The 26,965-nt window shown below is 37.7% G+C and overlaps 3 protein-coding genes across 5 annotated transcripts in view; 1 reads left to right on the top strand and 2 right to left on the bottom strand.

Moving 5' to 3' along the window:
* Nucleotides 1-26,072, bottom strand: part of fat-spondin (extracellular matrix protein f-spondin) — a 52,156-nt gene extending 26,084 nt beyond the window's left edge. The window contains exons 1-2 of one of the 3 annotated variants that reach the window (XM_073990277.1): nucleotides 25,838-26,072; nucleotides 25,153-25,358 (exon numbers count right to left, since the gene is read on the bottom strand). In XM_073990277.1, the coding sequence (XP_073846378.1) occupies nucleotides 25,153-25,345 (193 nt within the window). In that variant the 5' untranslated portion in view covers nucleotides 25,346-25,358; nucleotides 25,838-26,072. Of the gene's footprint in view, nucleotides 1-25,152; nucleotides 25,359-25,615 lie in introns of all 3 variants that reach the window. The other 2 variants (XM_073990278.1, XM_073990279.1) reach the window with 2 other exon arrangements.
* On the bottom strand, nucleotides 1,874-6,982 carry LOC141405640 (uncharacterized). Its single transcript, XM_073990219.1, has 3 exons — nucleotides 6,742-6,982; nucleotides 6,533-6,683; nucleotides 1,874-2,838 (listed from the first exon to the last, which is right to left on the bottom strand). Exons 1-3 carry the CDS (start codon nucleotides 6,869-6,871, stop codon nucleotides 2,487-2,489), a joined length of 633 nt encoding a protein of 210 aa, XP_073846320.1. The 5' UTR covers nucleotides 6,872-6,982; the 3' UTR covers nucleotides 1,874-2,486.
* Nucleotides 7,749-20,696, top strand: LOC141405667 (uncharacterized). The gene is made up of 6 exons (XM_073990276.1): nucleotides 7,749-7,924; nucleotides 7,991-13,533; nucleotides 18,958-19,266; nucleotides 19,339-19,395; nucleotides 19,466-19,531; nucleotides 19,598-20,696. The coding sequence occupies exons 2-6, from the start codon at nucleotides 8,128-8,130 to the stop codon at nucleotides 20,360-20,362; spliced, it is 6,603 nt and encodes a 2,200-aa protein (XP_073846377.1). The 5' UTR covers nucleotides 7,749-7,924; nucleotides 7,991-8,127; the 3' UTR covers nucleotides 20,363-20,696.
* Nucleotides 26,073-26,965: the final 893 nt, after the last annotated feature.

The following is a 26,965-nucleotide window of genomic DNA, read 5'->3' on the forward strand; positions in this document are numbered from 1 at the left end:
AGCGCATAATTTAATGAAATTTATTTCACCGTGTAGCCTTTGCCCTGTCGAGTTGATTTCGTAAATGTAAACGTACTAAAGAGAAAGAAACCGATCCTGAATCTGCAGCAAGTTATTTCTAAAAAAGCGTCATAACTGCCTTAAGGCCTCGGCACATACGGCGCGTTGAGTTTTGCGATGCGTTACGCGCTGATATGTCACACGCGTTAGATTTTGCTAACGCACATGAGACGCGCCACCAACACACCACTAAAAAACATATGTTTTCTGAATGCAATAGTATGTGTATGTGTGACGCGCTCACAATTAGAAATTTGTTTGAAAACAAAATCTGGAAAATTATTTATCTTGATGGATATTTTAACAATACGCTATTATGCAAATATTGCCTACGGGTTATATGAGGCTTTGAAATGTTTACCAAGACCAAGAAGGTTTTGGGTGAGGCCTCTCTTTGAACGTAGGGATGAGGACGGCTTCTTTGCTCTGGACTTCGAAAGACTATATAATACTGACTTGGAACAATTCCAACTTTTGGTAAGAATGACGCCCGCAGTATTTGATGTCCTCTTCCATATATTGGAATCTGAATTAACCAAAAATTCAAATAGACCCACAATTTCTGCAAAGTGTCGTTTGTTTTTAACGCTAATGTAAGTTAGTAAAATAATTTTAGTGTTTTTAGGATAACTATATGTACTTACTTTTCCAGATATCTGGCAAATGGGGATAGTGTAAGCTATTTATCCGTGACATTCAAGATTGGAGCCTCAACAGTGAGATATATTATAAAAGATACGTGCCAAAAGATTTGGGAAAAACTCTCGACTCAGTACCTAGAAACTCCATTGACAGCAGACTGGTCGAAAATGGCGGAAAGGTTTGAAGAAGTATGGAATTTTCCACATTGTGTAGGAGCCATTGATGGAAAACATGTATATATAAAATCCCCACACAATTCAGGATCAATGTACTACAATTATAAAGGTATTTGCCTAAATCCAAACTTGGAAGAAGGAACTAACTTTTATTTTTTTGTTAAGGTACATATTCCATAGTTTTAATGGCGGTTTGCGACGCAGACTACAGGTTTACAGTTGTGGATATAGGGGCATATGGATCACAAAGTGATGGTGGCGTGCTAAGAAACTCTGAGTTTGGAAAAAGTCTTCTAAACAACGAGCTAAATCTACCTCCAGATGCTCCAATAGAAGTCGGTGGGGAAAATGTGCCCTATTTTCTCGTGGGAGATGCAGCTTTTCCGCTAAGAAACAATCTAATGCGTCCCTATCCAGGAATACTTCTCCCTGCAGACAGAGAAATGTACAATATGAGACTTTCCAGAGCAAGGAGGACTATCGAGAATGCCTTTGGGATATTAACGGCTAGGTGGAGGATATTACTTGGTCCACTATATGTTAGCCCACATGTTGCTGAAAATATTGTGAAAGCAACTATTGTCCTTCACAACTTTCTGAAGGATAATGATGAGAAGTACTGCCCTAAGAACTTTGCGGGCGATAAGGACGGTAGAAAGGGTTTGTGGAGAGACGAGATAAAAAACCAGAAAAATCTAACAAAACTTAAAAAAAATAATTCTAATAATGCTTCGAAAAGAGCATTTGAAATAAGAGATATACTGAAAGGCTACATATCTAGGAATACGTATCCGTAATACGGGATATTCACAAACCTATGATCTCTACTTTTTATTTTATTTATTTAATATCACAGTAAAAAAGTAAAGTAAAACATTCTTTAAATATGCCAAGCAATAAGTACCAAATTTCATTCTGTTTGACTTAGGTCCTTCTTGTATACAATATATGTATGTATATAGATTTCTTTTAATCGAAATGAAACAATTTTAATATGAATTCAAAATATTTATTTCAAATAAAATGGAAAAATTATTTACTCTAAGGGCCACTATTATGTCTTCTTTTACTTTTGGATGGATTTTAAAACGCAAAATGAACCAATTTGCAGTCATCACAAATATATTTTACACATTAAAGTTAATGACAAGAATGTCCTCCATGAAATTTAACGATCACATTTACCTTTAAATAACCGGAACTCTATAAATCTGTTCGGAAAATCCAAACGTTAACAAAAGAAGACATATAGTAATGGGGGTAGGTAAGACTAGGAACACTTATGACGATATACATTTTTTATAAAGTTCAATACATGATATGTATTTAAATAAAAGGTAAAACAGACAGAAAATCGACCAATTCTAGTAAAAAAAAATCATTGCTCAAATTTGTCTGTTTTTAGGAGGGGATGATGGTGTCCTAAAAACTGACAATTGGAATAATGTTTTATTGGTTTACTTAGGTTTTAGAGAAACAGTCATCTAGGCAATAAATATTTACTTAAAAGATATAAAAAGTAACTTAAAAAAACATTATATATAGTCAGTCCATAAGTATATAAAAGGTACAAGTTCAATTCAAATGATATGTTTTATACTAAGTCTATTAAATATATAAAATATTTACTCTTTCTGCAACAAGATTTATTATTTCAACTTCTATTAGCCTTCTAGATTTGTCATCCATCGTTTTTAACATGGAATCAATATACTTATAAAATCCATTATTTGTTAATTCTCCTTCCATGCTCACTTTGACTGCACTATTAAGGTTTCCCATTACTTCGCAAAATTTCTCGTGGGCTTCATCGGTTTTACGCTTCTTATTTTTTGGAAGATCAGTAGGAGAGGTTTCTGGAGTTGCCTGCGGCAACACTTCAAATGAAGTTTCATAAGAACTTTCAAAGTCCTCTGTTAAATACTCTTCTCCTTGATAGGAATCGAAATTGCTTGTTGTTCTAGAAATACATATAAAAATATTACATTTCAAAAATATAGAAAACATTGTAAATACTTGCATTTAGGTAGTAAAAAATCATTTAATAATTCATATACAAAGGATTTGGGAAGGATATAGTCGACGATGCCGACTACGTTGACATTGAACTGAAGTTAACATATCCATTATTTAATTTATTTCAATTCAGGTTAGGTTCAAATCATGGCAGAACTACTAGGTAGTGCATTACACCAGCTGATCGAATATGAAAAGTCAAATCCCTTTATAAAAAAATATTTTTGTTGTAATTTCCCCAACAACATAAAGAAAGTTTTGACATAACATATTCAAAATTTTACGATGCCATACCTGGGTAATTGTGCCATGGTTCAAATGCAAACATTCAAAATTGTAACCTTTACCTCTCCTGTGTTCAACCCCCCTCCAGAATTGAGATCGTAACGTATGCGTACGTACGATGGTACGATCTTGATATCATTTGTGAAATGCTGAATTCCTATTTGACTGATCTTACCATCTTTTTCCACGCGCGGAATATGCAAATACCCACCACTAACCACATGGACGACAGAGGTGAGAACAGAGTTGAATGTCACGGTCGATGATAGCAGAATTCCGACCACAAACTATCCCAATATTCTAGGGGTCACATCCGACAGCATGTTCCCGTCGTCCGTGCATAACACGACTATCTGTGACAAGCCAACGATACAAGAGAGAATCCCTAGATCACAATGGAAAAATATTCAAAGCTGTCACAACTACAACAGGGTGCCTCCTCATGTCTGCCCTGGACCATCTACATAGGGAGACAAAGATTCTTCCTGTATACAACGAAAGCATACCATTGTGATGGTCGGGCGTTACCGTGAAAACACGCTACGTTTGGCTCAATTACGATCTGGATGGTGCAGACGTCTTAGTATTGGATTGCTGACACCGTACAAAACATCTGCTCAGCATGCGGAAGATGCCCACGCGTTACTCTCCACCTTTTCAACTGCCTTACCAAACCTACTCAACTATCTCCTGTCGAATTGAGTCACAATTCATCGTTGTTTTCAAAATTTCACATCTGAGGAATGTTGGGAAATGGATTCAAAAACCTACATACACATGTATTCAATTTTGCCCATCAGATAAATTCTCCAATTGTTTTAAAACTGTTTCCAGCAGTTTTTCTCCAATATGATAATCGATTGTGAATATAATAAATTGTAACGATCCTCTTTGGTATAATAATCATGTAAATATGTGACACATTCTTCCATATTGTATTTCAATAATTGGCCTATTGGCTTTGTTATACATGTTAAATTGAACAAATAAATAAATAGTACAGGTACAGGGCAAAAAATTGACGTATCTTTTCCAAATATTGTGTATCAGTTACAATTTGTATAAGATCCGAAATATCACCCACAGGTAACTGCTAAAGCTGCACCTTTTCTCACAATGGTAGCAACTTCAGTGGGTGAAAGCGTTAGATCATCAACAAATTTCATTAAGGCATACATAAACTCTTTGGTTTGACGTGTATCATCGTCTGGTACCATGCTGGAAAATGTGAACTTTTTGGGAAAGGGGGCGTTTTCCAATTGTTCTGAATGGAAGAGAAAACGTTCAATTATTGCTTCAAATTCTTAAATGTTTTCTACAACCATGAGCAGAGTTGTTCCTTGTCGAGCATGCCACGGAAAACATGGACCCAACGTTGTAGAATTGGTAACATTCCAACATTTTTTAAATATACATCCAAGTCCATATTTACATTAGGCCAATTTCCTTGCGGCAATTGTCATTTTGTCGGCGTGAGAGGGTGTTGAGAGGCAAAGGGTTACAATATGCCACACACCTTTCTCCTTCAAACTGACAATTGCCGCAAGGAATTAAAATAACCATAGCACTAAATGTGCTAATTGAAAGCGTAATGCACTTCATAATTCTCAGCAAAATGTTTGGATCGGTCCATGACGACGAGCTCATACCTATTTCATCGACAAATTTTGTCAGCGATGTTGACCACAAATCCTCCAAATAGCTAGTGGTCACAACATCACCAGCTTTACATAATATTCGAGCACAAAGAAACCCGCAATGGAACAAATGTACAATTTATAGGCATCCAAATTATCATGCATTCCTGGAGGTGGCTGCAATACTAGCTTTGCTTGATAACTTCGCTGTTATATTAGTGAAAAATCAATTCAATCTTGGGTACTTAAATTTTCCTCATCTGTTGTCGCAGTGTCCGCAGCACTTTTCTTCGTCGAGTTCTTGGGATCTTCGATTATGGTATTGATATCACAACTTTTTGGTATGTTCGATTGCTTCTTTCCAGAAGCTCTCTAAAATCAGCTTCCGATGAATCACTTATATTGTCCTCAATCACCGTTATAGCATGAAGCAAATTTGTAATTTTGCAATTTAGGTAAATGTGGCATTTCCAAAGTTTTCAGTGCACGCAGATATTGATAATACTGCTTTTTGGAAGCCTGCTGGAAAAGAATTATTTTGCATTCTAAGGGAGCAGACATTATTGGAGAGCATCTATGGCCGAGGCCAGATTTGACTCAACTTGTCTTGCCTTAACAAATCCATTGCCTTGTTGTATGATCTGTTGTAATGATTTATCCACGTTTGCTCCTCCACGGCCAGCATATAGACTTCTGTTCTCACCTGCAACTGGTCTTCTATGGAATCGATGAAACCCTGATATGAAAGATTACAAATTCTTTCGATTTCTTTAACGTAACATTTGACATATTTTCCTATTACAAAAAATTTGTAAACATCTGCGTAATTTCGGAACGAACAGTTCAAATTAATTATTCCCAAGAAAAAATTATTGGAACTACATTTGGCTCATTCGTTCATCTAGTTCCTTCAATCTCGGAACCAAGGCCTGTACAATGGCGCACCCACATTTAGTCGAATCTTTAACTTAATTCTTGAGTTTCCGACAAAAATCGGTAACATTTACAAGAAGCTACTGGACATGTACAAATTATTGATTAAACGACACACCTATTGTCTGCCAAGTCATCGTGTGAAACCAATCGGTTCATCTTTTCAAGGTCTAGTGAGGTATCACTCACTCACTATGCCAAGTGATCCAAAATAAATGGCCAAGAATCTGCGTAATTCTAGGACAGTGGAATGTAATTCAAGTGACAGCAATAAGTTGGACAGAAAACAATATTACTTTGTTCTATATATCTTCTATAAAAGCACTCATTATTTGAGAAAGGTTCGGAACAAATTGAATACTCTACCAGCTGACGGAAAAAATCTGAAATTTTTTTTAATTGCAAGTTTTTTCTTAGTAGCCGGCCTTCGGTCGGGGATTCCTTTCTCCTATGGACAGGAGCCAATTTAGGGCACGAAAACTAACACTAACAAGGGAATTTTCGGAACTTCACGGGCCCATATCTCGGGAAGTATGGACAAACATACTTTACATTTTTGTAATCAGGACGTAAAGATCTAACTGTGGTAAAAATTTTAGATTTTTCCTCCAGATGGTAGAGTATTCTATTTATGCCAAAGGTTCTTTAGTAGCACCCTTTCTTTTAGAAAGTGGGCCTAGGGCGAATATTTCGCGCTGTCACGTACATCGGCAAAACAAACTCACATACATATATTACAATTTCTATTGAGGAGTAGGATTATTATTAATAAAATTAACTTACGGTCTCGGCTGCAGATGATCGCGTAGGAAGGACATCGAGGCGGAAAACTTCCAATCCATATATTCGGGAGCTTCACTCCCCGAAGCCAGCTTCAACTCTTCCTTCACAAACCGGTCCCTCAGACTCTTCCACCTTGTCTGGCACTGTTTTACTGTGAAAATAAACAAAAATAATAGAACAAATTTTAATAAATTTTGGTTTCTCCTTACCTGGTTTACCGACAGCATTTGCCACAGCGTCCCATGCCTTTTCCTTCGAGAATTTATTTCTATACGCCTTTGAGGATTTGTCGTATATGCATGGGTGTTGCTGGACGGCATTTATCAGGGCTTCTTCCATTTTCAATTATATTATTTTTTATTTTTCCTTAAAAATGCAAGCGAAACGCAGAAAATGAAATGAACAATAACTACAACAATTTCCAATTTACGCCATTTTGATTTGTAACATATGATCACAAAATGTAAACAAACAAATGTCAAAAGCGAACGCGCGTCGTAACGCATGGAGTTAAAAAAATTTTAACTTCCGTGCGTTTCAAATTGCGTTGATCAGTGCAACCATATGGATTTCCATATTGTTTAAAATGCCGTGCGTTAACGCGTGACATGAAATAACGCTGACGGACCGTATGTGCCGAGGGCTTTATATTACTGCCTATTAGGCCATGTTTATATTATAGGCTTTTGCAAGGTTAACCTTCTTAATGAGGATTTATTTGACGTATACGCAAAGGAATTGAAGTTTGAAACCCAGTGGCATGGTACAATAATTCATAGGTAGGCCAAGTATGAGAATCGCCAAAAAAATACAACCCTGTCGCTGTGGCGTAAAACGTCAAAATTGTTTTGATGAATGATAACGCATGAGTAAACAAAGAAGAAGAAGAACGAAATGTTGAAACGAAAATAAAACAGAGTTGAATTTTTTGATCAATAATAAATATCAACTCAGCATGTCAACACGGTTTTGACAGATTAAGCCATAACAAAAAAAAAATTGTAATCAGCTGTTAGCTGTGGCCTACCTAAGAATTATTGTACCATGCCCAGTGGGTTTGTTAAATCCGGTTATATATAAACGTACTATTATATTACGAGAAAAAGCCGTTTTTCCACAGATTTCAAACCTTGTGTTTGGTATTCTTGATTTAAACTAGCTATTAGTGAGTACTCATAATAATGATTAATGAGTACTCATATGCTCCCTTCGATTTACAGATCCCGTTTATTTATCGATCTACAGATCCATCTGACGCGTTGTTTGTTTGAATTTCATTCCTCAGCGTTAAAAGCCGCCAAAAAATTTGCAGAGGACTTTTATTACTTTTATTTAATGTTATAAACTAAGTGAAAGTGTTGAAAGTGTTATTTATTATTTATCCTAGAAAATGTAAGTAAAATAAGTGAATATTGAATGAAAAAAAAAAACTAATATAGTTCATTCTCCATTATTTAGATCCATTAGAAAATCTTAATCTTACGCTCATTCTTTGTTCTTGGAAATTAACCGGAGCAGAACATACAAATTAATAAAAATATTCATAGCCGGGAACAAAACGATTTTCTAAACTAAAAAAGGCCATAGAAGACAAAATGCCTTCCCTGAATCAAACAGTTATCGATGAATCGGAATTCATGAGTTGTGGAGAAATCATGGTGGCTGGCAGTGGCAAAATTGCTATGAAGTGTCAATTCTGCAAATGTAAGCCCTTCACACGTCTCCAGTCCTTTATGAGACACGTATATCAGACACACAATGATAGAATCAAATTCAAATCGAATGCTGATTTCATGGTATATGCCGTGGAAGAGTTGGTGAATCGTACGTTACGTGAAGTTGATGATAGTGAAGAATCGGGAGTGGCCGAAGATGATTTCAAGTGGTCAGATGATGATGAAGATGAAATTGTGGAGAGGAAATCGTCTGTATTCAAGGCTTTGTGTCAAAAAGCAGAAAATGGAGAAAGGCGAGGAGGTGGTAAGCAAAGTGCTAAGAAAAAAGTTGCTGAAACGGCTTTGGTCAACGACTCCATATTAAATGCATTGAAAGAATGCGATGTCACTTTGAATTTGGAAGACGCCACTTTAGATGATACTTTATGCATGAAAAATGCGGAAAGTGTAAAAGGTGCTGCATTGGCCAACATGTCCATACTGAATGCATTGGAAGATTGCGATGTATCATTGAATTTTGTGGAGGATTTGGATGAGACAGTTGTGGAAAAGGAAGAAGAAAAAGAGGAGGAGGAGGAAAATAAAAAATCCGAAGTTGTTGGGGAAGCTAGGAGTTCGGAGAGCGCCAATACAGACAATGAAGAAGATTGTGACATGAATAGTACGTTGTTGAAACGTATACAAATGGATTTGGAATTGGAGGCTGATTGTCATGGAGATTCTAAAACAAATAAAAATAAGAAATCTAAATTAAAGGAGCTTCTAGAAGAGGATGAGAATCAGCAAGATGAAATGTCATCCGAAGAAGATGAACTGAATGCAACTCTGACTGAAAACAATGCCAGTAATGAAGGCGATAAATCCAATAATTCATCGAAAAAGAGCGGTCTAAAGAACCTTTTGAGTGGTTTGGAAGGTTTGGAAGATGTTGATGACTTATTGGATAACATTGAATACAGCATAATGATACCAATTACAAAAGATGCTGATAATGATTCCGAAAAAGAAAGAAAAGAGAAAATGGAAGTGGAGGAACAGAGTGTGAAAGACACAAATTTACAAAAAAGGAAATCTATTTTGGAATTGAAGTTAATGGCAGATTTAGATATGGATGAACTCGACTTGGAGGATTGTTTGAATAGTAGTGTTATGCCTAATGAGAATGCAACAACAGAGAACGAGGCAGAGAAGCAAGGATCTCCTATCTGCGAGAAAAAGGAAAAATCTAACAAAATTAGTTCCAGTGATAGTAAAGCTAACGAAAAAAGCTCTTGCAGAGAAGAAGGCATTGATATGGAACTATCGAAAAAAACCAGCTGCTCTCCTTCTTCCTCAAAGAGCTTCAAAAATGCATCCATAAAGCAATCTAATAGCAAGAAATGTCAGAATGTTACACCAAAATCTACGAAGGCATCTGTTGTATCACCAAACAACAACCAAAAGTCTCCCAAAGCTGATATAAATCCTAAGGATACAACAAAATCCAGAAAGGCTTCAAGTGTATCTCAGGATACATCACCAGAATTGCATAAAATGTCTCCCAAATTTGAAAGAAATGACAACGATACTCCAAGGTCTAAAAAACGTAGCCTGAAATCGAAGAAGACATCTGTCGAAAGCGTTTCGAGGTCTCCAGCCAAAGCAGATTCTTTAGACAACAAAGAAATGTTGGAAACAAAGAAGTTTGAAGAAGGTCTAAGTGAAGATAACACCTCTACATTTTTGTGTGCCGAGAATAAATTACCAACAGAAGAAGTCGGCAATGACGTCCGAGAAGAAGAAGATGCAACGATGGTAAATGATCTGAAAGCTTTACTCAGTAAAGATTTAGACGATGAAGATGATTTGGATATGCTAATAAATCAATTGGAAACCTCAAGGAGATCAGGAAAAGAAGACAACAAAGAGGACGTGAATGTAAAGGAGGATAATGAAGGGAATGATGTGCAAAATTTGGAAAAAGTTGCTACAGATACCGAAGAAGAAATGAATGGAGATGAAGAAGAACAAGTGGACAAAAGTGCAATCCCTGATTCGGAAGATTCGACGAAGAACGAACAAGAGAATGAAGATGATGAAAGAAAGACCGAAAAAGAAGAAGAAACTGAAAAAGATAAAGCCATTAGTGCAGAAAACACAAATGAAAAAGGCGAACCAAAGCACGATAATGAAAAGACGGATTCGAAGGAGGACAACGACTTAGATCTGGAAGAAAAACGAGGTGGTGAAAGTGGACAACGGTCATCAGAAATGGAAGAGAAAAACAAAACAATTCTTGACACGGAAGACAATAATGGAAATGAGAAGCAAATTCACGACTATTCAATGTCCGATTTAGAAGATGATGACGAAAATGGCGATTTACAAGATGATTTGGCAATTTATAATAAATTCTTGGGACTAACAAAGGAGGACAATGAAGAAGAGGAGGAACAAAATAAAACTCAAAAAGATAAACCTACAGAAGAAAAGGAAAACAATGGGGAGAAAGATGAGAATGAGAGCAAGATTCAGAAAGTAACGGAGAACGAAACTCAAAAGTCTGGCGTAAATGACAGACCTATGGAAAAGTCCAAAGAAGAAATGGAGTCCAAAAATGAGGATTTAGACGATGAAGATGAGAAGAAAATTGAGAAGCAAGATAAACGCCAATGTGACGAATCAACGGAGGGAAAAGTTACATCTAAAGTTGATGCTGAGGAGAAATCATCTGAAAATTCCGAGTCTAATGATCACGAACTGGAGAATAGCGAAAATTTCCGTCTTCACGTGGATGAAACTATGAATAATAAATCAGAAAACGCAAGCAATATTTCTGAAGCGGACAAAGAAAAGCCACAATACGAGATTCACGATAAGCCACAAAAAGAGGATAAAGATAAGCCACAGGAAGACCATTTAAAGAAAATAAAAGAAAATGAAGATTCCAAAGTATCAGATCAAGTAATAGCGGAAGATAAGGATTTAGAAAATAATCTGGAAAATGACGAAGATATGGACGATTTTGAAAATCTTCTAAATGAAGATTTAACCAAGGCCTTAGAAAGGGCTTTAGGTGATGACAATGAAGATCTTCTAAATATGGACGACGGAAAAGAAGAAGTAGAAAACAAAGACAACACTGATACAGCAGAAAATCCCAATAGCCACAAAAAGGAAGAAGAATCTAAAGCAGAAATCCCCAAAGATGTAGAGAAAAATAAAGCAGACCAGGAAAAGCCAGTAACTGAAATGGGAATGGAACAAACAACACCACCAAAATCCACAACAAAAACCAAAAAAGTACGCTCCGCAAAGAAGGAAAATCGGGAAGTTTATCAGGGAAAATTCAGTAAAACAAATCAAAAGGCAAGAAGCAAACAAGGAAAACCAGTAATTAGTGGTCAGGAAAACAACAAAACAAATATTAATCCAGCATTCATTAAGGAATCCACAAAAATTCAAGTTATGGCTGCACAAATTATGAAAAGTCCCATGAAAACATTGAACAGCCTACCCAAAAGTCCCCTGAAAACGCTGAACAACCTTCCCAAAAGTCCCCTTAAAACTTTGAACAACATAAACAACAGTCCCAACAAAAAAGGTAATTCTCCTAAAATGCACGCATCAGGAGAACTATTACAAGCAAACCCGTCCTCAGAATCTCTAAAGCTGGTTGGAAGAACACCTTCTACCAGAAGATTACCGCAACAACGCGGACCTTTGGTTAGTACTTCACAAATTAAAAAAGAAAAAATTACTCCCGCTCGCTCGTTCGTTAACATTGATCGTGGTGATAGAACTCCAATGAAGGTGGAGGATTTATTCACGAAACAAAGTCCCAAAACCCAGGAGAAAAGTGAAGAAAAACAAAACAAATCTTTAACACCCAAAACTCCTGAATTTAATACCAACAAGAAATCTCCATCACAGTGCAAAATGAATTTGGTTAAGGCAAATCTTATTAAAACACCCACCACAACTGCGCAGACAAATGCTATGACACTTTCCCCAAGCATGAGAGCTCCTTCCATATCTCCTACTTCCACCAAAGATAGTTTAGATGTACAAACTCCCCAAAAGACCCGAAATTTGTCTGTGAAAATTATGCGTTGTACTTCAGCACAAAAGTCAGATCAGCTACAATTCAAGACACCTTCTTCTCAAAAGTATCAGAAGAGTCCTTCAGTAAGTCCACAAAGTGTAAAACAGTCTCCAAATGAATCTCCAAAAAATCTTCCGAATCTAAATACATTTAAACTTCCAAAAGGTATAACTATTACCAAAGTTCCAGCAGTAGCTAATGCATGTGCTGACATAGAAATTACACCCAGTCGTTCGAGTTATTGTAAGCAAAATTTCACTGAAAAAAGTCTACAAGAACAACAACAACAAGAATCTGTAAATATTCTAACACAAAACAAGGAGAAGGAGGTTTCAACAGAATCTCTTATTAAAAGTATGCCTTCTAGCATAACGGTAACCAAAACTGATACTGAAGCAGCTCCTACATCACTCGCATCACGCTTAAGAGCCCGTCAAGCATCCATTGATATTGTCACTAATCGTTCTCCCGCAAATAAAAATCATAATCTCGATTATAAAAGTTATGCCGTTATTCGTTCGGCACGCAAAAAGGAAGTCCTACAGAGGATGCGTACCATCAAAAAGCAAATATTCAAATCGATAGGCAATGAAGTTATCGGCCAACATTTGAGAACAAAATCTCCGCTTATTAAAAAGTCCAGACGTTCCAAGATTCAAATAGAAAATGTACAAATTTTACCCAATATTAAAGATGAGGTTTTAACTCCCATGTTAAATAAACAAAATATATCACCACAAGTACCGACGAATCATTTGGCAACAACAACACAACCATCTCCAAAAACATCAATGATTAATTTTGAGAAATCATTAACACCCACCACAGCTAACAAATCGCCAATGACATCGCCTAAACGAAATGAAGAGGAATTATTACCAAATCCGACACCAGCAACGCCAAAACAGGAAGGGGTAAACACACTAAACAATATTACTCCCCAATCGCCTACTTCTCCAACCACCACCACAAACAACTCGGACGGTGTTGCCAAGAATGTCCCCAAAACACCTCCAACCCGAAATGCAGCAAAAACACCTTCCACTAAAAAGGCACCAAAAACTCCTTCAGCTAAGAAGGGAGCGAAAACACCTTCCACCAGAAAACGTCGTGCCACTTCACCCCTCGATGAGGCTGAACAACAAATTAAGCGTTCACAAAAATCTCCCATTCAAGAGGAAAAAGTTGCCATGGAATCAACAGAATTGGGTCTATCCGATAGTGTGGTCGATTTTCTGCAGGTATGTTAAATTTATAAAATTAAATTATTATTAAATTAATTATTAAATTTATAGCACATGTATTTTTTACTATTTGGTTATTACCAGTGAGGTAGACGGGGTAATTCCCTATTGAAGAAGTGTAGGTGCAGGTTTTCCTACAGAAGACGTGCCTGATCTGAAGAAGATCTGTGGTTCTTCCCATAAAATAACTGTATGTTTTCTGGAGACGACTTCTAAGTCTTCCAATAGAAGACATGTATGTTCTTTTATAAACAACCTGTAGATAGGTGTGGGTCTTCCTACAGAAGACTTGTAGATCTTCCTAGAGAAGACATGTATGCTTTCCTATAGAATATCTGTGGGACTTCTATAAAAACCTCAAGGTCTATCTTTCTTTAAAAGACATCTAGGTCTTCCTGTAGAAGACATCTTGATCTTCCTGTAGACATGTAGAACATCCTACAGAAGACCTCTAGGTCATCCTATGGAAAACCTGTAGGTCCTCCTTTAAAAGACCTGTAGGCCTTCCTTTAGAAAACCTGTGGGCCTTCTATAGGAAGGCCTAGGTCTTCCCATAGATGACCTCTAGGTCCTCCCATAGAAACCCTCTAGGTCTTTCCATAGAAGACCTCTAAGTCTTCCCATAGAAGACCTCTAAGTCTTCCCATAGAACACCTCTAAGTCTTCCCATAGAAACCCTATAGGTCTTCCCATAGAAGACCTCTAGGTCTTGCCATAGAAGACCTCTAGGTCTTGCCATAGAAGACCTCTAGGTCTTCCCATAGAAGACCTCTAGGTCTTCCCATAGAAGACCTCTAGGTCTTTCCATAGAAGACCTCTAGGTCTTCCCATAGAAGACCTCTAGGTCTTCCCATAGAAGACCTCTAGGTCTTCCCATAGAATACCTCTAGGTCTTCCCATAGAAGACCTCTAGGTCTTCCCATAGAAGACCTCTAGGTCTTCCCATAGAAGACCTCTAGGTCTTCCCATAGAAGACCTCTAGGTCTTCCCATAGAAGACCTCTAGGTCTTGCCATAGAAGACCTCTAGGTCTTCCCATAGAAAACCTCTAGGTTTTCCTATAGAAGACTTCTAGGTCTTCCCATAGAAAACCTCTAGGTGTTCCCATAGAATACCTCTAGGTCTTTCAATAGAAGACCTCTAGGTCTTCCCACAGAAGACCTCTAAGTCTTCCCACAGAAGACCTCTAAGTCTTCCCATAGAACAGCTCTAAGTCTTCCCATAGAAACCCTATCGGTCTTCCCATAGAAGACCTCTAGGTCTTTCCATAGAAGACCTCTAGGTCTTTCCATAGAAGACCTCTAGGTCTTCCCATAGAACACCTCTAGGTCTTCCCATAGAAAAATGTGTGGTCTTCCCATAGAAGACCTCTAGGTCTTTCAAGAGAAGACCTCTAGGTCTTCCCGTAGAAGACCTCTAGGTCTTGCCATAGAAGACCTATAGGTCTTGCCATAGAAGACCTCTAGGTCTTCCCATAGAATACCTCTAGGTCTTCCCATAGAAGACCTCTAGGTCTTCCCATAGAAGACCTCTAGGTCTTTCCATAGAAGACCTCTAAACATAAACATAAGCCACAGGAAGACGATTTAAAGAAAACAAAAGAAAATGAAGATTCCAAAGTATCAGATCAGGTAATAGCGGAAGATAAGGATTTAGAAAATAATCTGGAAAATGACGAAGATATGGACGATTTTGAAAATCTTCTAAATGAAGATTTAACCAAGGCCTTAGAAAGGGCTTTAGGTGATGACAATGAAGATCTTCTTAATATGGACGACGAAAAAGAAGAAATAGAAAACAAAGACAAAACTGATACAGCAGAAAATTCCAATAGCCACAAAAAGAAAGAAGAATCTAAAGCAGAAATCCCCAAAGATGTAGAGAAAAATAAACCGGACCAGGAAAATCCAGTAACTGAAATGGGAATGGAACAAACAACACCACCAAAATCCACAACAAAAACCAAAAAAGTACGCTCCGCAAAGAAGGAAAATCAGGAAGTTTATCAGGGAAAATTCAGTAAAACAAATCAAAAGGCAAGAAGCAAACAAGGAAAACCAGTAATTAGTGGTCAGGAAAACAACAAAACAAATATTAATTCAGCATTCATTAAGGAATCCACAAAAATTCAAGTTATGGCTATATAGTTATGGCTATAGGAAGGCCTAGGTCTTCCCATAGATGACCTCTAGGTCCTCCCATAGATGACCTCTAGGTCCTCCCATAGAAACCCTCTAGGTCTTTCCATAGAAGACCTCTAAGTCTTCCCATAGAAGACCTCTAAGTCTTCCCATAGAACACCTCTAAGTCTTCCCATAGAAACCCTATAGGTCTTGCCATAGAAGACCTCTAGGTCTTGCCATAGAAGACCTCTAGGTCTTGCCATAGAAGACCTCTAGGTCTTCCCATAGAAGACCTCTAGGTCTTCCCATAGAAGACCTCTAGGTCTTCCCATAGAAGACCTCTAGGTCTTCCCATAGAAGACCTCTAGGTCTTCCCATAGAAGACCTCTAGGTCTTTCCATAGAAGACCTCTATCTAGGTCTTTCCATAGAAGACCTCTAGGTCTTTCCATAGAATACTCTATGTCTTCCCATAGAAGACCTCTAGGTCTTCCCATAGAAGACCTCTAGGTCTTCCCATAGAAGACCTCTAGGTCTTCCCATAGAAGACCTCTAGGTCTTCCCATAGAAGACCTCTAGGTCTTCCCATAGAAGACCTCTAGGTCTTCCCATAGAAGACCTCTAGGTCTTCCCATAGAAGACCTCTAGGTCTTGCCATAGAAGACCTCTAGGTCTTCCCATAGAAAACCTCTAGGTTTTCCTATAGAAGACTTCTAGGTCTTCCCATAGAAAACCTCTAGGTGTTTTCGATTGTTTGAGTGGAGTATTCCCCCATTGGCTCAACTTCATTTATTACCCTCTATTACAGAGAGTAATGTTTTTCAAAACGAACTGACAGTGTTGCAAAATTTTACTGATCGCTACCAATATCATGATATCATCCCGGCGAAGGGAATTATCAATTGGCTTCTCAGTTTTTGAAATGATGCCTTTTTAGCGAAAAACCGAACTCTTTAAGTGTCTAGTATTCTCATATGAATGAGAATCACACTCACTTTTCGGCTTTTCCAAAGAAACACCAAAATCAAAATATTTTGCAACATGTCAGCACGTATCAACTAAGAATTCTTCGAATTCTGTGAGTTGAAAAGAACACCAACACAGTTGCCTGTGAGGTTGTTTATTGGAATTTTGTTTTTTTGTTTTTTTAACAAAGCTCCAATTCGCCCGTGCCTCGGCTGTTTTTTGTTGTTTGTTTTGTTTATTGTTGAAGTTCAATCTCATTTTCGATTGTTTGAGTGGAGTATTCCCCCATTGGCTCAACTTCATTTATTACCCTCTATTACAGAGAGTAATGTTTTTCAAAACGAACTGACAGTGTTGCAAAATTTTACTGATCGCTACCAATATCATGATTTCATCCCGGCGAAGGGAATTATCAATTGGCTTCTCAGTTTTTGAAATGATGCCTTTTTAGCGAAAAACCGAACTCTTTAAGTGTCTAGTATTCTCATATGAATGAGAATCACACTCACTTTTCGGCTTTTCCAAAGAAACACCAAAATCAAAATATTTTGCAACATGTCAGCACGTATCAACTAAGAATTCTTCGAATTCTGTGAGTTGAAAAGAACACCAACACAGTTGCCTGTGAGGTTGTTAATTGGTCTAGGTGTTCCCATAGAATACCTCTAGGTCTTCCCATAGAAGACCTCTAGGTCCTTGCCATAGAAGACCTCTAGGTCCTTGTCATAGAAGACCTCTAGGTCCTTGCCATAGAAGACCTCTAGGTCTTCCCATAGAAGACCTCCAGGTCTTCCCATAGACGACCTCTAGGTCTTCCCATTGAAAACCTCTTGGTGTTCCCATAGAATACTATAGGTCTTCCCATAGAAAAGTTCTAGGTCTTCCCATAGAAGACCTCTAGGTCTTGCCATAGAAGACCTCTAGGTCTTCCCATAGAAGACCTCTAGGTCTTCCCATAGAAAACCTCTAGGTCTTCCCATAGAAAACCTCTAGGTCTTCCCATAGAAAACCTCTAGGTCTTCCCATAGAAAACCTCTAGGTCTTCCCATAGAAAACCTCTAGGTGTTCCCATAGAAAACCTCTAGGTGTTCCCATAGAATACCTCTAGGTCTTCCGATAGAAGACCTCTAGGTCTTTCCACAGAAGACCTCTAAGTCTTCCCATAAAAACCCTCTAGGTCTTCCCATAAAAACCCTCTAGGTCTTCCCATAGACGACCTCTAGGTCTTCCCATAGACGACCTCTAGGTCTTCCCATAGAAGACCACTATTTCTTCCCATAGAAAACCTCTAGGTGTTCCCATAGAATACTCTAGGTCTTCCCATAGAAAAGCTCTAGGTTTTCCCATAGAAAAGCTCTAGGTCTTCCCATAGAAGTCCCCTAGGTCTTCCCATAGAAAACCTCTAGGTCTTCCCAAAGAAGACCTCTAGGTCTTCCCATAGAAAACCTCTAGGTCTTCCCATAGAAGACCTCTAGGTCTTCCCATAGAAGACCTCTAGGTCTTCCCATAGAAGACCTCTAGGTCTTGCCATAGAAGACCTCTAGGTCTTCCCATAGAAGAACTCTAGGTCTTCTCATAGAAGACCTCAAGGTCTTCCCATAGAGGACCTCTAGGTCTTCCCATAGAAGACCTCAAGGTCTTCCCATAGAGGACCTCTAGGTCTTCCCATAGAAGACCTCCAGGTCTTCCCATAGAATACCTCTAGGTCTTCCCATAGAACACCTCTAGGTCTTCCCATAGAACACCTCTAGGTCTTCCCATAGAACACCTCTAGGTCTTCCCATAGAACACCTCTAGGTCTTCCCATAGAACACCTCTAGGTCTTCCCATAGAAGACCTCTAGGTCTTTCCAGAGAAGACCTCTAGGTCTTCCCATAGAAGACCTCTAGTTTTTCCCGAAGAAGACCTCTTGGTCTTCCCATAGAAGACCTCTAGGTTTTCCCATGGAAGACCTCCAGGTCTTCTTATAGAAGACCTCTAGGTCTTCCTAAAGGTGATAACTAGGCCTTCCTAAAGAAGAAAACTAGGCTTTCCTAGTGAAGACAAAGGGGTCTCCCTATAGAAGATCTCTATAGAAGACTTGTATATCTTCCACTAGGGTTTTCTCTAGAAGACCTGTAGGTCTTCCTATAGAATTTCTGTATTGTATTCCTATTGAAGTCCTGTTGGCCTTCCTGTAGAAGTGTTATTGGTCTTCCTATTGAATTTCTGTAGGTTTTCTATAGAAGACCTTTAGTTCTTCCTATTTAAGACCTCAGTACCACCGATTATATATACATTCCCAAATTAACAATTTTTAAACCTAACATCATTTTTACTTGTTTCCTATTCCAGCGAGATCTGAAAGCAAACCGCATCAATGTTGAAAGCATTTTAAGCGAAGAAATGCCTATTGATGATGTCACACCAGACGAAACTCCTGAAAGTTCACTTACAAGAAACACTGCTGCCTCTAAAGAGGAAGATATAACCAAGATGGGCCATAAGAAAAAACCCAATAAAGAGGAATCAAATAAGGAAAATCTAAACAAAGTGCCTGAAGAGAAATTGGAATCTAAAAAAGATGTTGCAAATGATGACAAAGAAGGTGACTTAAATAAAAGTCATGAATCTGAAATATTAGATGAACTATTAGAACAAGTGGTAAGTAGTTTATAACAGAAACTTTATAAAAAATAAAAATTTTTAACAAACCTTCTTTCCTTTCGTTTCTAGGAGGATGAAATAAAACCCAAACAAATTAAAGCAGAAATTAAAACAGAATCTAAGACGGTAAGTTTTTTGATGCCTCGTAAAAAGATATATATGGAACTTAACCCATTGTTAATTTTCCATTTTCTAGGCTAACACAAAAATGGTTGAAGATTATAATGAAGAAAGAGATTTGGAACTTTTGGAAAAAATTGGGGTAAGCAAAGATAATTAAATTAAAAAATTCACAATTTAACCTCTTCAATTTATTTTCCCCTTTCAGTTACGAATTATCAAATCACCTGACATTGAAGATTTCCATACACTCGAAGAGATAGAAGAAATACAAAAGTTAGCCAATAACTTTGCCACAGTTTGTAGACAATTTCACAATGTTTTCGGCAGTAAGCAAGCCGAAACAGAAGGAACATTTGAACAACTTTTGAAGAAAGTTAATGGATCGTTAAAATTAAATCTACAACTGAGAGATATTAAACGTTTAATTAATCTAATTGTAATGTGGTATGCCAATTGGTATAACAACAAATTGATTGAGAAAAAATCAATACCCGATTTAATTAATAAGTATTTGTTAATGTTCTTCTATATACCGAAAACTGTAAAACGTATATATTATTGTGAATTTTGTCCGGAACATTTTAATACGGAACATCGTTATTACACCCATCGTATTATACATACCGGTGCAAAAACGCCCTACCAATGTAAACATTGTGGGATAGGTTTTAGCCGTAACAGTAGACTATTAAAAGATCATGAAAATGGTTGTGCATCCAAACATAAAGCATCTTTAAAGGATATAAACCTTGCTACAAAAGTCTGTACAAATGATAGAAAACAAGACATAAAGAAATGTGAAAATTCTCAATCGACAGCATCATATTTATGTGCAAAATGCAATTTGTCATTTGGCACCGAAAGTGAAATGAATTATCATTTGTCAATATGTTTCCGTGGTGTAAGAAGACAACCGAAAATGTGTACTCCAAGACCTAAAGTCAAAACAGAACCTTATTCGAAAAACTAGTTAAGAGCCAAGTATGTGTGAGTATAGAGTAATATTTTATCGTTATGTGTTGGAAAACTATTTAAAGAGAAAACAATGTCTTGTTAAATTTATTAAATTTATTTTTTAGAATATGTATAAAATCTTGCCATTTTTAGTAATAAGTAGTGCCGTTTCGGAAGACATGTGTTTTAAACAATAAGTATATTATTTGCTTTTTCTATTTTATTAATTAATTACACTAGTAGTGTAAGAATTTTCATAAAGCGCACTTTTTATTTTCTTTTGTTTCATCATTTCGAGTATTTTTTAGATTTATTTTAATAAACGTATGTGTTACATTTGTAATGTAAAATTTGTTAATTTTTATATGTATTCTCGAGCGGAAAACATGTTGGGAGATGGCTTTAGATATGGAATTGTATAATCCAGAACTAGAACACAATTTATTAAAATTGTTTACAAGAAATAAATACCTCTCAGCCTAATCTTGTCGACATTTCCTTAGCATTTCTGCCCTATAAATGGTCTCCACAAGTGGTGTCTTAAGACACGCCGTGCGGGCTCGGCTATAAAAAAAGTTCCCATATCAATGAACTAATATGAATCGGGGATGTTTATAAGATATGGTTTGTTGAGTTTCTTAAACTGCTCATTTCTTTCTTGCATATGAAAAAGTAGATATAGTTGGAACATCAGCCTGCCCGTCCCTCTGTCTTGTTGATGCGCACAATAACTCACGAGCGGGTTGGCGAGACAAAACTTTGTACTAGACGACAATTTAACAAAGCCGATGCAACAATTTCCTGCATAGGTAGACCTGGGGTTGAAAAATTGAAGGTATCTTTAGGTTTATAGTTGGTTGCCACCGTGGTGTATTGGTATGCACACCCGCCTTGCACATTGAAGGTGGTGGGTTCGATTCCCCAGCCAGTCAACATCAAATTTTCAACGGTGGCAAAATACCCCTCAGTAACTTTGGCGACCTTTCCTGAGTATTTCAGCCATGTAAAACTTCTCAACAAGTGGTGTCTTAGACACGCCGTTCGGACTCGGCGATAAACTGTAGGTCCCATATCATTGAGCTAATATGAATCGGGGTGCAGTCATTGATATGAGAGAAGTCTCCCTTGTCCCGTATGCTATGTTTGTGGAACAATTATTATTATTATTAGGTTTATAGATATGTTTTGTAGAGTTCCTTTAACAGCTGATTACATCCTTGCATATAAAAAAGTACATATAGTTGGCTCGAATTTCGTTGAATTATATTAAGAAAGGAAAATTTATAACCTTTGTTTTTTATACCCTCGGCCTCCCCCACACACTTTTAAATTTTTTCGCCTAAATGGTGGTTTCACAGGGACCAACCGATTTGTATGGTATGACCCATATGGTCCCACAATAGTTAAATTTTTTCGCCGATCAACCGATTTGATCAAAATTTCTGACTGTAGTATTTCTTCCAGATATAAATCCGGTTTGAATATGGATTACATCAGTCCATTCATACGGGTACCTCCCATACAAAATTTCAAAATTTTTCGCAAAAGCGCAGTTTACGACCTCTCTCGGATCGGCGGCATTACGTGCGACCTTCCGATTCTTCTGAAATTTATATATATATTTTACCTATGGGAAGTCCATACTTCCTAAGATATAGGCCTTTAAAGTTTAAAAAAATTTCGTAGCCCGGCAATTCCTAAATCCCCACCAGAAGGCCGGCTATTGGAACAAACCTACAATTTATAAGAAGATAAAGTCTTTAATCCCCCGCCAAAAGGCCGCCTATTTGTCAATATTTGGGCTAAGTAGGGTTTAGGCGCGGCGCTGCGATTTCTTGGAAATTTTTATCACACATGGGGGTTTTGTCCCGAACACAAAAATATATTTTTTATTTGGGGGAAGTCCATACTTCCTATACATATAGGTAATTAAAATTAAAAAAAAAAAAAAAACGCAAGTCGCGCCTTGACTTGTTCCCCAAAAATACAGTTTAGGGCTATCCAACAGGTCGTCCTAGCGTGTTCCATTAAAAAGGTACATTTTTTTGAGGTGCAAGTTCACACTTCATGATATGATAACCCCATAGCTCTACAGAACTATATCGGCAACAACTAAGATGACCGATGAACAAGATAATTTACGAATTGAGTATCGGAACTTTGGCCGAAACTTTGCACATCGTGAATTTTCTTCCAAACGTTCAAAGCCTAACTGCAGTTAAAAAGCCAGGGGCCTAATTACGACATTTGATTCGATCAAGTATTTACTCGTGAATGAAAAAATCGAACTATCGAAATATCGAATTACAACGACAAAATTATCGTGAGCAAGTCTATATATGTCCTTTATTTATATCTGTATGTCTTACATAATATAAGTTCATTAATTACATAAATACAAAACAGATGTAAAAAGTTCAGGTTGAACATAGGGCATCGACAAGCTCTCTCCATCGTGTTCTATCGTTGGCCAGGTATTTTGCTTGACCCCAGGTTATATGGACTGACTCAAGTTCTTTTTTGGTACAGCGAATCCAGGTGTTTCTTGGACGTCCTCTTTTTCGTTGTCCTTGCGGATTTCAGTCTAGCGCGGTTCTGGCAATGTCACTGTGTGGCCTGCGTAAGATATGGCCTAACCAGACCCATTTTCTCCTGCGGATTTCTATTTCAACAGGGCTACAATTAGTTCGGAGCAGTAGTTCTGAATTTGATATTTTGTTCGGCCAGAAGATTCTCAGAATTTGCCGTAGGCAGCGGTTGATAAACACTTGAAGTTTCCGAATCGTCGCTTGCCTGAAACTCCAAGTCGTACAGTAGAATAGATTTTACGCTGCTGTTAAATATCCTGGTTTTTGTTGAGGTTGATATGGCGTTACATCTCCAGAATTTGTTGAGCGAACGGAAAGCATTTCTTGCCTTATTTATCCGGTCGCTGATGTCTGCTTTTGATCCGCCGTCTTTAGTAATTTTGCTTCCCAAGTAACAAAAGTGCTCTACGTCTTCAATGGTATGCCCGTTTATTGTGAGTTGGGTTTGACATGTTGAGCCTATTCTCATAAGCTTGGTCTTTTTAGTGTTTATTTTTAGACCGACTTTGGATGTGGTCGAAGTTGTGAGCGAAAAAGCAGATGTCATCTGCTTAGTCTATGTCGCCAAGAAACCCGTTTACATTCCAGCGAATTCCATAGGGAGCCTCGGCGTTTGTTGCTTCTAAAACAGAATCTAAGAGTATGAGAAAAAGCGTGGGAGATAAGAGGCAGCCCTGTTTTACGCCCTTGCAGGTTGAGAAGGGTAGGCTTTCTTTGCCGTTGAAACGGACAGATATTTCGGCGTCTCTATAAAGTTCTTTGATCAGGGTTACAATTTTAAGAGGGATGCCTTTGTTTATAACTGCGTTTCACATAGGTATCTCGGTAGACGGTATCAAAGGCTCGCTCAAAATCCACGAACAAGAGATACAACGGTGAATTGAATTCAGCGGACTGTTCGATAATTATACGTAGGAAGTTGATATGATCTGCACACGATCGACCAGGGCGAAAACCCGCCTGTTCCTGCCGTAAAATCGAATCGAGCACAGGAGATATACGCTGAAGCAGAAGTTGAGCCATTACTTTGCTGATGTAATTCCTCGCCAATTTTTGCACTCGTTGAGATCACCTTTTTTTGGGATAGTTACTATAGTACCATTCTTCCACTCTTTGGGAAAGACATTTGTCTCCCACACGTCACTAATAATTGGGGTAATAGCTTGCGCGATGGGTTCTGCCCATACCGAAGTAGTTCCGACGGTATGTTGTCCGGACCAGCTGCCTTGCCATTTTTGAGTGACTTCAGGGTTATAATTACCTCTTCGTACGTAGGAGGATCTGTATTTACGTCTCTTCTTGGGTTGCGGCGCAGAGTTGAAGTATATGGTTGAGACACATTAACTGCTGGCTCTATGTTTCCAGATTATCCCTTAAAAAAGTTTAACCTTTTTTTACCGAAGTTACTCCTTGTGGTCCTTTTTACAGCAGTATAATGTTTTTCGTTGGCAAACCCATGTTTCCTGACAAACTGAAATGTCCACTGGGTACGATAACTTTCGAAAGAAGTGAATGACATTGGTCCAATTTTTGCCATTGTAATATTTTTCTCACACTTAAGTTCGAAAATTTACTATATCGGAAATCTACTTCCGCTATCTCCCTCGAAATAGTTACAATTTTGCGCTTAAGTGCAGTATAAGGGCTGCTCGACGATCGTTTTAAAATTGTCATAGAAGTTAGTCCTAATTGCAACCATAAAATTATTTTCTTGGGCAAGTTCCTCACATAATAATCCAAAAGCAAAAAAAAAAAAAAAAAATACTACCAGGGTACAACGCACACAAAATTCTATTTATTAGGGATTTGTTCATAGGATATCCAGGTCCACCACTTCTGTTATTGTTTATTTATACATTCATATGCTGAGAGTATTTAGAGTATTTAGCTGTAGGCAAGAACCACCGATCATTTCGTCTCCGTAGGTTAATTTTTCAAAAAAAGCCAAACTTTTCGCAATATTTTTTCGTTCTAATTTTTAAATGCTGACACTAAACTTGAGACATGAAACATGGTCTCTAGCTGTTAATTAATGGCCATAGACATTTTTATGATGTGTCTGTGTGTGTGAGCGCCGCGATGTAATATTGCAACAACATATTTACTACTCCCACGCCAACAATTTAAGTGAGTGGGGCAACAGTTTTTGTTTTCGCTCCATGTACATCCAAACATAAATTTTATGGTCACAAAACAATAAACATATTCATGTACTTACTGTTGTAGGCTTTTCCGGGCACATATCCATTGGGGCCATCAGCTACAATTAGTCGGTAACCATTGTCGCCGCGTGTGCGCCTTCCATGAGGCAAATGTGTTGGAGCACGAGTGCAACCATTGACATATGTCACACAAATCAGTGCGATTAGGCAAAAATAGAATAGTCCGGCTGAACGTTTAGCCAGCAGCATTTTAATTAAAAAACTAAAAAAGAAAACGGACAGAAGATGAAGACAAGACAAGCAATTTTCAACACTATAGAAAACAAAATGATTGATGTGTGTGCGGTGTTGGTAGTTTTGTATTTTATTCTAGAATTAATAGAATTTAAAATTGAAATCACATCGTTTTTTTCAATATATTTATTGATAAGACACAATATTCATCTTTTTATATTTCATATTTTTATTCAGACACAAACACTTGTTGGTTTTTATTTTTCTTATTTTTTGTTCCTTTACTTATTATCACTTATCAGCCACTAAATAGCTGTTGTATTATCATCATCACCAAAAAGCAACTCTTGTCTGGCTTTTGTTAGTTATAATGAACACTATTTATGCACATATATAGAAATATGATCATCTTTCTTTTTTCAAAGGCATCAACCTTTCGAGAGGAATCGTCGTTGTCCAATTGTGTGATAATTATTATTTTTATTCAATTTTATTTCTTTACTTTACTTTTTTCCTTTACTTGAAATCCGCGCACCGCCAAAGACCACAGACAGAAGTTGTTTGAAGAACGCACACGAGAAGACTGATTCGAATTTTTCCAATTTTGTGTTTGCAGCATCTCCAACTGCGAAGACAATATTTTTGAGATGAGGAAAAAATATGATATATCTCTGCTGTAGTCAGAGGCGCCACAGTGATAGGAGAAGTGATGTGTGTGAGAGTGTGCTTTGCTGCCAAGTGTTTTAAAAATAAAATAATTATTTTCTTAATTTTAAATTTCCATTTCATAGGTAGTCTGGTAACGACGAAATGTATTACACTTTCATACAAATGTCATCAAAGGACTACAGAAGGCACCCCTTCTTTCACAAAAAGGGTCTGTTGAAGCACCCTTTTCTGTTAGAAAGGGTCTATTGAAGCACCTCCTTCTTTCAGAAAGGGTCTATGGAAGCACCCCTTTCTTTCAGAAAGAGTCTATAGAAGCACCCTTTCTTTCACAAAGGGTCTATAGAAGCTCCCTTTGAAAAAGGGTCTGTTGAAGCACCCTTTCTTTCAGAACGGGTCTATGGAATCACCTTTTCTTTCAGAAAGGGTCTACAATTGTACCCTTTCTTTCAGCAACGGTATATAGAAGCACCCTCTCTTTCAGAAAGGGTCTATAGAAGCACCCTCTCTTTCAGAAAGGGTCTATAGAAGCACCCTCTCTTTCAGAAAGGGTCTATAGAAGCACCCTCTCTTTCAGAAAGGGTCTATAGAAGCACCCTCTCTTTCAGAAAGGGTCTATAGAAGCACCCTCTCCTTCAGAAAGGGTCTATAGAAGCACCCTCTCTTTCAGAAAGGGTCTATAGAAGCACCCTTTCTTTCAGAAAGCGTCTATAGAAGCACCCTTTTTCCAGAGGCACTCTTTCTTTCAGAAAGGATCTACAGAAGCGGCCTTTCTTTCAGAAAAGGTCCATCGAAGCATCCTTTCATTCAGAAAGGGTTTATAGGAGCATCCTTTCATTCAGAAAGGGTTTATGGGAGCATCCTTTCTTTCAGAAAGGGTCTAAGAAGCACCTTTGCTTTCAGAAAGGGTCTATAGAAGCACCCTTTCTTTCACAAAGGGTCTTTAGAAGCACCCTTTCTTTCACAAAG

This window comes from Musca autumnalis, unplaced genomic scaffold, assembly GCF_047663935.1.
Source record: "Musca autumnalis isolate F117 unplaced genomic scaffold, ASM4766393v1 scaffold_5, whole genome shotgun sequence".
In the NCBI taxonomy this organism is placed as follows: Eukaryota; Metazoa; Arthropoda; class Insecta; order Diptera; family Muscidae; genus Musca; species Musca autumnalis.

Coding starts and splice junctions, on each gene's coding strand:
- LOC141405640 (XM_073990219.1), bottom strand. CDS start 6,871: ATGGAAGAAGCCCTGATAAATGCCGTCCAGCAACACCCATGCATATAC. Junction 6,684..6,741: donor AAATGCTGTCGGTAAACCAG/GTAAGGAGAAAC, acceptor TTATTTTCACAG/TAAAACAGTGCCAGACAAGG. Junction 2,839..6,532: donor GATCATCTGCAGCCGAGACC/GTAAGTTAATTT, acceptor ATGTATTTCTAG/AACAACAAGCAATTTCGATT.
- LOC141405667 (XM_073990276.1), top strand. CDS start 8,128: ATGCCTTCCCTGAATCAAACAGTTATCGATGAATCGGAATTCATGAGT. Junction 13,534..18,957: donor GTGTGGTCGATTTTCTGCAG/GTATGTTAAATT, acceptor TTCCTATTCCAG/CGAGATCTGAAAGCAAACCG. Junction 19,267..19,338: donor ATGAACTATTAGAACAAGTG/GTAAGTAGTTTA, acceptor TTTCGTTTCTAG/GAGGATGAAATAAAACCCAA.